At 34.4% G+C, this 12866-nt stretch overlaps 1 protein-coding gene across 2 annotated transcripts in view; it reads left to right on the forward strand.

The window, feature by feature from the left end:
* The window catches only part of TUSC3 (tumor suppressor candidate 3), a 137443-nt gene that overhangs the window by 99559 nt on the left and 25018 nt on the right, over positions 1-12866 (forward strand). The window contains exon 7 of one of the 2 annotated variants that reach the window (XM_085309148.1): positions 9545-9608. In XM_085309148.1, coding sequence (XP_085165274.1) covers positions 9545-9608 — 64 coding nt within the window. Of the gene's footprint in view, positions 1-9544; positions 9663-12866 lie in introns of both variants that reach the window. The other variant, XM_085309149.1, reaches the window with a different exon arrangement.

A 12866-nucleotide genomic window follows, 5' to 3' on the forward strand; every position in this document is an offset into this window, starting at 1 on the left:
TGCATTGATAGCCAGTCTTGCGCATGTGAATTATTTAGGCCCAAGACAGCATCAGCTCAGGTTTTTCACTTCAGTGACCATGGTAAGGGCTTTTGCAGGTTGGCTGCTACAATGAAAATAGGTTACTGTACATATACTATCCCTAGCAGATTACAGGATCTTTTATGATTGATAGAATATGAATTCTCTTTTTGGTTTTTCAAAGAGCTGCCTAGGCTGATAACTGCATATGATTAGTCTAATTTTCTGGTCTCCTGTTGGGTTCTAAAGCAAGTTAAAAGTCTGATCTACATGTCTGAACTGACCTAATTGGAAGAACAATCCTGCTATCTAATAACAAAATAAGTATATATGGTGAGCATGTGCCAGGTGAAACTATGCTGTTCTTTAGAAAATGYTATATTAAAACAAACAGCTATAATAAAGGGAGGCTGAAAGCTAGGTTTTTTTGAGCCCTCATAAGATTCTGTTCTTCATCTTGCTGGGCAGRGTGTGATTCTTGAAATATTATATAGTTTACATGAAAAAAATGCTGGAGAAATATGCATATGATTGTGAAAACATTGTAAATCATTAATATACATTAGTGTTTGGCTTCAAAGTGCATGCTTTAGTGAGTGTGGAATTAGTACTCCAGTAACATGCTTCATCTTTCTTTGCATGCAGATGTACAATGATAAAACACATAAATGGTACATAAAACACTCGGAGAGAATATTTTAGGAATTTTGCTTTTTAGACATTTAAATACTGCTRAAAATTGTGCTTGTCTTGGACATTAATTTAAAACATATGAAAATCTGATGTGAAAAAGAATATTGTGGGTTCCCCTCCCCAGGTTAAGAGAAAAAAACAAAGTTGTTATATCTAGTGTATATTCTTRGCAAAATTTGTGGACTTGAAATAGGCCATTCTGAAGGCCGAGTCATAATTAAGTAATCTGTTGCCTTGTAAAAWGTTCCTATTTTTGATGAATGATTTTTTTTTTTTTTTGCGCCCTGAATGTTAATGTAGGAAAGGAAGACAAATTGTTTTACTCTATTGGTGTAGAGCTTATAAATTTCTTTTTTGGGGGGTCATTTAACTAGCATGTTAYTCTTTCTGTGTATATTAGTTTGAATTTGGCCTGCTCTCCCTTCTAAGAGACGGTCTTCATCTAGAGATTTCTTCAACACACAATCCAAATTCAGCTTATCTTTGAAAAGGATAATTAATATTAAAATCTTAGTGATCGCAAGTCATAGAGCTGCATCTCCTTAAAYTTGAATTGTTAAAGGCATAGCCTTCCTATCTCTTCTCATACTTTCCTCATATCAGAAACAAATGTTGTAGTATTATAAATTCTTGGGGTGAAGCTTTGCTAAAGAGCRCCGGACTTGCGCTCGCTCTCTCGCGCTTTCTCTCGCGCACTTTCTCTCTCTTTCACAGAGTGGTTGAGGTTGGAAGGGACCTCTGGAGATCATCCAGTCCAGTCTCCCTGCTCCAGCAGRGGCACCTAGAGCRTGTTAGACAGGGTTGCATCCAGGCGGGCCTTGAAGATCTCCAGAGAAGGAGACTCCACAACYTCTCTGGGCAACCTGGTCCAGGCTCTGTCACTCTCACAGAGAAGAAACTTTTCCTCACATTCAAACGGAACTCTGTGTTTCAGTTTGTRCCCATTTGTTGCCTGGCACCACTGAAAAGAGTCTGGCCCCATCCTCTTGACAACCTCCCTTAAGGTATTTGTAGATTGATAAGATCCCCTCTGTCTTCTCTTTTCCAGGCTAAACAGGCCCAGCTCTTGCAGCCTCTCCTTATAAGAGAGTAGCGCAGCAGGATCACTTCCCTCGACTGGCTGGCAACACTCTTCCTCATGCACCTCAGGATACCACTGGCCAGGATCTGGCCCTTTTCTGTGAAAGAATAGAGTCTTAAACTATGAGCAGTCAAAAGCAGTGTTGAACAGAATCTGGTCCAGAACAAACATGTGCTAAAAAGTAGGGCTAGACTGGTAATAAAACCCAAAGTAGTCAGGACATGTAATCAGAAATTTTTTTTTTGTTGGTTTTTTTTTTTTTTAATCTACCCAGATACACGTACAAAGTATCCAAAAGCACTTTTTCTCTTTTTCGTAAGGTCAACAAGCAATTTCAAAGTTAGACAGCTAGCTAGTCCATGGCTCCCTTTGTACTTTAACYGGTTCATTTTCCTCTATATCTAAACTATCAAAGAAAAAAAGAAACTGTAAAGAGAAAACAAATCCCATAAACTTTGGGTCCCTGAGGAGTGCTCCTTTCCAGTTTATTAGGGCCAAAGCAGTGGGGCGCCATCCCCTGTGGCCCTTATCTCTAGTTGTTGGCATCTAGACATGTTGTCCTGCTCACCAGCTAGTTCAGCTTGAGGTTCACTGGCAGGCACACACAGAGAGAACAGACGAATAGTCAGAATAAGAATCTAGTAAGATTCTTATCACCTGCTGTGATCAGGTACAAGGCTCAGATGAGTGTACTGACCAGCAGCCTGCTTACACTGGTCTGGCCCCTTCTATCCCTCCTCCTCTTCATTTTTCCATGCTTGTCCTTCCTCTGTCCACCGTGTTCCTTCCTATCCTCTGCAAATTTTTCCTCTCAAATAAGCAAACTGCCCCTAATTACATTTTGTGCATTAGCTCTAATTTTGCTGCATCCATAATCAAATCTAGTATTTTTTAAAAGGTAACATCTTGGCCTTACATGGTGTTATTGATACTGATGCAAAGGTCTTGCAAGATTTGACTTCCCCAACGGCTGTAAAGGCTCCCTTTGGTTGTTTGTGGAAATCAGCCATTTCTCGTGTAACTTCATCTTAACCATCTGCGAAATCCAACCATTCTTCACAGCTTAATCACTATTTTTTGTCAGCTTCTAAGTCTCTTATTTGTTACATCCAGTAGTTCCTCACAATTTGTTAATTTAAATTAATTAGCTAAATTTAATTAGCTAAATCTGAAGATCTGGTTGCCTACCTTAATAGAAACTACTTGCCAGACTATTTAATCCAAGAAATTCCAGATAAGTGTCAAATACAATTGCTGACAAATGTTATGTACTTTTTTGTAGCTTGTTCTGTTTTGTATGTTAAGTTCTTAAATAAATAAATAAATAAAGATGCTCTACGTCATAAGTGAATTAACTTTTTAATTTTCAAATAAGTGAGCTAAATAGATCAAATAATGAAAAATACTTAGAAATATATGGTATGAAATGAAAAATATACAGCTTGGCTATTCCAGTATTCTGCTTTTGATTCAGATATTTTTGGTCTCAAGTATGCTTTTAGACAGGTGTCATGTCTTGTAAAGTCAGGACAAGCTATTTCTTGATTTTCCATAGTTACAATATTTCATGAAATAGGTTTGTGTGGTATACTATTAAAAAAAATCAAACTCAGTTTAATTAATTCCCACCACCCTGGCATCCTTCATGCACATACTCTTACAAAAATAAACATTGTGGTGTTTATTTTGGAAAGGAGTATTGGGGCACCTGAAATACATGATCATGTTTCAATTTTGACATGGACTACTCCAGAAGTTAATTCTATTGCCATAAGAATTAAAATACAACTCAAAAGACTTTGTTTCCAATTACTTTGTTTCTTTTTTATTTATATTGCATAACAGAAAGGAAGGAAAGAAAAGAGATTGYATTTATTGTAAATGTCTTTCTGAACCATATCAACTGTCACCCTTGAATGGAAACCAGAAGCATATGCAGTATTTAGGGAAATTTAAAAATATATTACATAGTTGTTATCCTTGACTGTCATAGCAAGGGATTATTTATATGTGCCATCTGCAGTTCAATAACACTAAATATTTAATGAGTTTAGGAATGGTAGATAAATATTTAACAATGCTTTGTACAAATTTACATGCGTTGAACAATTGTTTGTCACTGCCAAACAAATTGGCCTGACATGGGGACATGATTATTTCGGTTAGCAATTCAAATGGCTTCTGTGCAGTCAGACCCAAGGTAGTAGAACATTAAAGCCGGAAAGGACCCGTTGTTCGAAATGCCACTCACTTGCCTTTCCGTTCCACCGTTAGTTCTGCCAGTGCAGCCTTTGTGTTTGCACCRCTTGTGGTGCTTGTGTGCTGCACAGCTCTTCTGCTTAAATCATGGCTGCATCTGTTCTGATGGTCTTTGGCTTCACATCTTCTATGGTCCTCTGTCTTGGATGCCTCTGAAATTAAAGAGAAATACTGGGCTTATCCATTTATTTATTTAAAGCGCTTGCATAGGGCATTTACAGCCAGATGTACTTCACAGAGCTTCCAGATGTTAAATGGTTTAAGTGTCAAGGAGAGAAGATAACAAAGCCAGAAGCCTTACTTCTCAGTCACTTAATAGCAACTAAGTCACTTAATAGTTCATAATCTCAAGTAAAATTTCACAAAAATATATATCTTATATGTAAGCAATTCAGCAATCTTCTTTTAAAAGTAAAGTTTGAAATAGTGACATCTCACTGAAAATATTTGTGACCAGATCTTTTATTTTGATTATCTAGATAYAAATTCAAGAACTTTACCTGATTAAAAACTGCTATGGAACCACAAAAAAGTATGGAGAAAACTGTTGAGAACTGTTGGAAAGTAAACTTGTCAAAATTAAAATTCCTTTGAAATTCCTTTCTTTAAATGTGCTCTGTTTTAGGTAAGTGTGAGCCCCAGTGGCAATGCATTTCAAAATTTGAGTCATCAATGGCCATTGCCGTATATAAATCTACTGTGTGCGGGTTCATATGTATAAACATATATTCATTCAAATAAAATCTTTGAGGCTTGAGTGGTCTTACAATATCATCATGTGTCTGTAGGGTAAGAAACAAGAACAGTGGCCACAGAGCACTCTCTTTTCTGTCTTCAAGTAAAGCTATTTGCCATCATTTTTACATGAACTAATTATCTTCTGTTTGCTTATTGTCTGCTGTTTAGAACATATGTCTGAAAATTTATTTGCAAAAACATGCTTTTCACCAAGTGTTATGATCCATTTTTCATTAGAAGTGTGGTGAAGTACTTTCATAAGTTAAAGCGATTCTTGTTATATCATTAAATAGAATTTTTTTGTTAACCTTTGTTATTGGGAAACTCTCTGACTTCGTCACTACTGTTTCTCTGACCTGCCACTTCTGTGGAGATRCACCTTGTCACTTTGAATATTCTGGGAATAGTTGTCTTGGAAAACCACTTGAGAAGTATCAGGATCGCCCAAAGTTGGGTTTATTATTTGGTAAATTTTAGGAATAATCTGCCTAAATAGATTTGTAATAACGGAATARAGAAACTAAAAGATAAATAAGAAATAAAAAACGACAATACTAGACAGTGAGCATCRATCTTGTTTAACATTTCACCTAGCTTCCATATCTCTCTTTCACTTTCAAGCTTACCTGAAGTCTTTCTCTGCCTCAGATAAAGATGATTGCTCCCTTTGCCTTTATCTGCTCCTGTGCTCTCCTTGGGGAAAGAGCAGCAGGCAACAGTTATCTCTTACCAGCTTTTTATATACATATAGTATCTTCAGAATTAAATCAAAACACCCTTCTTCCTTGCAAGTAAGACTATGCCTTTAGCAACTCGCATTAAAAAATAGATGTAACATTATACCTCTTAAGATGCTTAGCCCAAAATTCATATTCATCAGCTAGTTTTCAAATTATACTCTGTTTTAGGTCTTCTAGCCAAATTTTGTTTGTTTTAGGTTTGAGGTTGTTTGATTTAGGTTGGTTCAGGTTTCAGCATTTGCAAATAAATTGTTTCTAGTCCATGCTGTTTCTTTTTCGTGACTATCGGATTCCAGTTAGGATTGTATCTGTCATCTGATTAATAGCAGTAATGAGATCTTTATGGTTTCATGATTTTGGCTTCTTAAAGACTTATGTTTTCAGTCACTGGACTTTATCTGGTGCAGCTCTCTGGTAATGCCTTCTCAAACAGCTCCTGGAAAAGCTTCAGATTAAAAAAATGCTGATGAAAATATACACATATAGCATCATGCAGTAAAGTTCATTACTTTAGGGATTTAATGAATGGGCAGGTGGCCACTCCTGATGGAGAACGTTTTTCCAATAGCCTTGTCCTTGTTGTATATCATCGTACTACCAACCCTGCTATGTATTGCTTCAAATGATCCGTACCACTGCTGTAATATATCAAAATTTGCCTTCCCGAGCAGACAAGACTTATGTTTTTTAGATCGATTATGTTTAGAAATAAAAACATTGAAAATCAAATTAATTTTTATAGCTTTTAGCCTGTTATTTGTGGCAATTCAACTGGGCCTTGAGTACTATATTGTTCTACATTGTAAATATTCTGTGTATGTACCGCATTCARATGTATTTACCTGTAGAGAACTCTCTTTATCCTCAGATTGAGAGAGAACTTTACAGTTAATTTGTCAAGTTTGAATAACCAATGAAGAGTCATGCTTAAAATCTTCCAAACTGAGAGCATACTTGCTAACATTTTTTAAAAGATCATTAATATACAAGTTTGGCAGCAGGATATACGTGAAACTATCCTGACTCATTAAATAAATATTTTTTACTTGATATTCCCAACTGAAACAAAAAGCTYCACAAAATAACTTGAGTGATATTTTTTTTTTAACAAAGTTGCTGTGCCTGTTGACTAAGATAGCATCTAAAATGTGATTCCTCCCCAGTGGGGGGTAGAATTATGTCTCCAGAAGTAGTATTATAAACTGTACTTTTTTAGAATGTAAGAATCTGCCAGCCTCTTGGGACAAAAGCTAAACAGTTTTAACAGTAAACTATTATGAGGAAGGGAAGGATTTCTGTATGTATTCTGTGTGGGCGTGCACACGTGTGTGTTTGTGTCTATATGAATACTTTTAATTCTGTTTAGTGTACGGTGTTATGGTGATTTAAGTTGCTGTTAGATACAGAAAGAAAAATAATTTTTTTAACAAAGTGTATAATTGAGGCTACAGGAGATGTCACATGGCTTTATAAGGGAAGATCAGTTCATGTTATTCAGACACTTTTGCAAATCAGTTTTTAATGGCTTTAATTGATATGGGAGAATTCAAAGGATATCGGTAAAAATGACSTCTCTTCTAAATGTTTAACAAATATAGAAGGCATTTAGAGTCTCAGCAGTCATGTGGCAGCCAGTCATTTTTATTAGACTGTGATAATAATGTGTCTTCAAGACAGAATTTATTTCTGTAGTTCCCATTATACCTTTTTGATACAATTTAGCATGTCATAGTGAAAGGCTGGTAGTATTAAAGTATATGTTCATACATGTATTTTGTAACCAAGTAATGTTACTAGACCCTCTTATACTTTTATTTTAAAATRCCCCTTTTTTACTTTTTTAAGTAAGAAAGAATTGAAGAGCTGAAGTGCATGAATACATAAAAAGTTTTTCCCTTCTTCATTGTGCTTATTAGAACCAAAAATGGTTTATATATTTTGCGAAACTGCAATTTAAATCATTTATGAGTAGTTCACATTATATTAATAAATACAGTAAATGTTATAATTATTATAAGCCTTAGACCAAAAGATGATGTGATTGTAACAAAATACATGCTTGGATTCAGATCCTGCAAATGCATATATATATATATATGTATATGTATATATGTATGTGTAATACATATATATATATATACACACACATATATACACACACGCACATAATTTTATATCTGTGGTATAYGATAATGACAGAAGGTTACTATTTACATGATTGTGGTCACAAKTAAGTCAAGAGTCCACTGACAAGGACCTTTTCTGGACTGTTGTTTAGTCACTATGTTGTGAAAAATGATAGAGTGAACAGCCTTAATTTATCTGATATTTGGATATGAAGGTCAAGATCAGGTTGACTGGGTTAATGCTCTCACGTGAATATTTGTATTGCCAGCAGAGAGATGTTCTTCTAGTGACAGTTTTATATGCTAGGAGTAACACAGAGAGGTCCTTTATACCACCTGGCACAGTACAGCAAAGAATGATGATTAAGAATCAGTCAATTAAGTAGCATTTTAACTTCATCATTAACTTGTCTTATTGTGAAATATTCCTATTATTTTCTTCATTATATTAATCTATTTTGCCTTAGTGAGATTTATAAGGGGCCCTGASAAGCAGTCAGGAAATAGAGATTGGATTGTTGTCATGTGCTGTTGAAATAAGATAATCTTTGAGATCAGTGATTTTTATCTCGTTAAAGGAAGAAAAAAGATGGTTTCTTTGAGAGATGGAATCATTTAGATACATGCGGTTCTTGCCTGATTTAGCTTTGAATTGGTTATTTGAATGAACATAATATGATTGAATTTTGAAAACAGTAGATAATCATCCACTGAATAAAAACTGTTTTATTGTACCTTATGAACTACATGTTTTGACAGTACTTCAACCAGAATTTAACCAGTGTGAATCAAGGCATTCTTCTGTATGCCGAAACATCAGAATATTTCAAATATTCTGAATCTTGACAAGGGCAAGAACTATTCAGGCAGATCTATTGAGAATAAAATTAATAAAAGCAAAAGGTATGGTTAAAACAAATGAACAAAACCCTGAAACCAAGAAAACAAAAAGTTTCCCTTTTTCTATGTATTTTAGTGGTGTGAAAATTGCATCTATGCATCAGAATAATGGGAAAAAAGATATCTGTGCATATATAACACACACTCACATACACACGTGTTACTTTAAAAACATAGATATGTTTAATTTTACATATAATTAATGCAGTAGTGGAGAAGAGAAAATCTCCCTCATTTTGTACTTATTTGCAACCCTTCAAAATTTTTCTTTTTTTGGTAGAATAGCTAGTTTAAAAAAAATCTAGCAATTTCTGAATAATATGCTATACATTCTTAACAATAAATGTACAAAATGAGCCCATTGACCATAATTATTTGGAAAAAAAATGACTTTGTTAGGTTRGCATTTGAATCTAGCATTGCATTTTTTTTTTTGACATCATATAAATTAGACATCTTATTTATGCATTAGGAGTTCTTATGAACATACCCATACCTTCATGGAGAAGAAAGGTGGAATAGACTTTGTATGAAGAAACTTCACTCAATTTGCATAAGACAAAAATAGAGTGACTTTTTRCAGGCAACATTGTGAAGTTTAATTTTAACTTCCATGAAAACTGTGCGAAGGCACACTCTTGATTTCATCACCTCCCTTCTCAAAAATGTATATCCTAAGGAAACAAATGTATGGTCTTTACTCCATTTTAGCAGTGGTGTGAAAATGAGTCCAACATAGTGTAATTGTGTATGAAATACTACATTCGGTGCATATATATGCTTTGCCTAAACGCGCACTACTTTTAACATTCTTTTTTACTAAATATATGTACATAAACTGTGCTGTTCAGCTGTAGCTGTTGCTGTTATCTGCATTTTTGTGCAAAACAGGTTTTATTTTGATTCATGCACATCTGGTTGTGCCTTTTGCAGTGGGTATTTTTGTTCTAAAGATAACTGGTTTATATTTTATTTTTCTTTTACAGAGTTACATACACGGAAGCAGTCAGGCTCAGTTTGTTGCAGAGTCACATATTATTCTTCTTCTGAGTATCCTTCAAAATAAGGCTGAATAAAAAAAACAAGCTGAAGCTTGCTCTGACAGTGAGTATCATTGAAGTTTTGAGCAGGTATTGCATTCAGGTTTACTTACTATATGATTAAATAAATATTCAGTGTCGTTGCTATTTGCTGCCAAGGAAAAGTGGCATGGCTTTTCACTAATATGTATTTTGTTGTGTCCTTTGTTGTGATGATGCATGGTTACTACTCTTTAAGGTTTTCCCTTTCACTGTTATCTTTGTCAGTAGCAGAGCATAACTTTCTTCCCATTTTCACTGTTAGGTTAAAAGTGATAAGCTAGAAATTATTTCTTTTAACTTTCAAGGAGAGTGTATTAGTTTTCTACATTGGAATTTACCAGTTATGTATGAAAGTGATTTGTCCTCCGGGAGTCTGTTTTCCTTTTTTTTTTTTTTTTTTTTTTTTTTTTTTTTTTTCCAGCTACTCTAAACAGATTACTTCTTGTTCCTGTGACAATAAATAACCTAGTTTGTTCTGATACCAAGTCTCTTGGCAGAAAGACTCTTACTGATTCAGAGCAAGTTAAATTATTTTTTGTGAATAGGTCTTAATAATCTGTAAATATACTCAGATACTTTCTGATTTTGTTAAGCCCCACTTCTAATCAGCTATATTCATTGAATGAAAAYTGTAGTCACCATTAACCACTATTAATACACAATCATTTCATCATAGTTACCTTCCTCTAAGGAAAAGAGAGGAAAAAATAACTTTCCCTAACTGTGAAATAATAACCAAGTCTCAGAATTCAATGATCTACTGCCTTACCCTCTCCTGAAGGCACCACTTAGATCCTACCCTTCCTCTGTCTTCCCAGCTACCTCTGTCTTTGATATTTACTGTCTGGAGAGAACACCATGATATACACTGATCTGTTACATCTTTTTGCCTCACTCTATTCAGTTACATGACATCAATTTGCTACCTGTTAAATCTCATTTGCTCAGTAGATAGCCACAGCAAATTTAATTTCAAAGTTATGATTGTATTTTTTCAGAGTAAATGCAGTATCCTCGAGTGAATTTTCTGGTTTTTAGATCATACCATGATTAACATTGTGTCAAAATGAGATTGTAGCATTTGGAAGCGCATTTATTTTGTTCGTAACTTCTAAATTTGGGCTCCTTTTCTTGGGAAGGGAGAGTTACAGGTGAATAGCCTGAAAACTGCAAAAACAAAACTCAACGATTATTGATGTGATACTACTTTTTTTTCCAASTGTACAGAAACAAGTATTTTACTTTAAAAGAAAAGGATCTTGTATAATAAACAGTATGCATCTTAATGTTGTCACCTTTATGCTTTTTAATATAGCCAAATTTATTAATGTTTTTTGATTTTCTCAAACTTCCCACAATTTAAACGAATCTGTTTTTTAAAACAAATACTGCTGGCTACTTGAGAATGGGGATTAAAATTAAAGAAAAAAAACCTTTTACTTATGACATATTTTGTATGTCTGATTTAGGCATGAAAGTAGTATCTTTTTGTTGGCAGAAATTGCCTTTAAAGTGGGAAGCTGACTAAATATATTAAAGTAGCTGCCCGAAAGAGTATTTTTCATGAAGACTATTCATTACCGCTTGCAAAAAGAATTCTCCAAGGTTCATTTCATGGCTCAATACCATTGAGCTGAGGTTTTGGATACAATTTCACAAGTGACGTGAGGTCTTGACAGATTTTAAGTTATCCATGAARGAATTAATACTTTATCCTTTTAAATACCAATAGTAATTATTAGTTGCTTCATTGCTCCTTTGTCATATTTCTATTTGGAAAATGTAGATATAAAATATAGAAATTAGAAAAATGTATGCCAGATTGATAAACAGTAGCATATTCACTTTATCCTCTGAAGTTTAAAAGATATACTACATTTTAAAGAACATCATTACTTTGCTGAAGATGTTTCCTTTGGTTACTTCTTTTCACTTAGTTGTTGTAAGCACAAGGTCAAGATTGTCACTTCCTACTAGATGCTGGAATAGTGTGTTGTCTTTCTCTATAAAGTGAATTCTTAATACCTTTTATGTGAAAAGAAAATATAAATTTCCATTCCATGCACAGCTGCTCAAGTAYCTCTTGCTATATTCTTGTTAGTTTAGATAGTGATTCTATCCAGGCTGCTAGATGATTTCCATATAATGATCTGCTGCTTTTCCCAAGGCTATAGCTACATAAGGAGGGGGACATTGGCAGGAAGCACTTTTTATGAAGATATCAGATATTCTGTTTCAGTTATATTAAAAGGACAAATTAAAATCAGCATTAAAATGTTAGCATCTACATGATGTTACTGTGTGCATCCTAGGTGTATACCCAATATTTTTACAAAATTTTGAAAAAGTAGGTTTTGTCTTAAATTGTTATTATCTCTTAGGAGTAACACAATGGAAATAAGTCATTGTGATAATGCAGCACATGTAATGCTACATCAGTAAAACAATTCTAAAAAAAATACTGTCACTGTTTGTCAAGATTATTTTTGTAAGCAATTTTATTGCTATGACATGTTTTCTGAGAGCCAAACTACTGATACTGCATTTAGCAGATCAGACCATAATTGTGTTAGATTTTAAATGCTTTATTTCTGAACCCATTAAAAATTCATGCTCTGCCCCTCAGAAGAAGAATGCAGATATCAGTTCATTTCCAAAATCCCAGACAATTTTAACAGACTCTTTAARAAGATTTTATTATGTAAGAGGTTGACTACTTATGCTATTCTTTTTGCGTTATGGACTGAGGATTTCTAGATGTTGCGTATGTTTCACTTGCACATGTGAGTTCTAGACTGCATTATTTGAGGAGAAACAGTTGTGTGGTGTGTTCCTATGCCTAGGCTAAGAATTTGTAAATATGGCTTCATCTTTAWTTTTTCCCACAGAAATCCTTTTGATCTTTTTAAAATAACTTGAACACTCTATATCCCAGCTTATCATTCTATGTATTTGTGATACTTGTGCTTTCTCCCATCATTTGTCAGTCTCATCTAGTTAAAGTGTAAACTCTGCAGAGTAGATACTGCAAGTTAAAACATGTATTTGCCATTGTGATTTAGTGAAATTCACTCATTGAACAGAAACAGAGTTGAATCTCTGTTGTCCACAGATGATTTATTCAACTTGAAGATAGCTGCCTAGTGCATGGGGGGAACCCCTGAGCTGGCTATGGGCAGAGGTGACTCCAGTCAAACCCCAGTAGAACATGGCATAGCTGTGGTTA

The sequence above is a fragment of the Rhea americana genome, unplaced genomic scaffold, assembly GCF_003343005.1.
Source record: "Rhea americana isolate MKP2758 unplaced genomic scaffold, rheAme1 scaffold_292, whole genome shotgun sequence".
NCBI lineage: Eukaryota > Metazoa > Chordata > Aves > Rheiformes > Rheidae > Rhea > Rhea americana.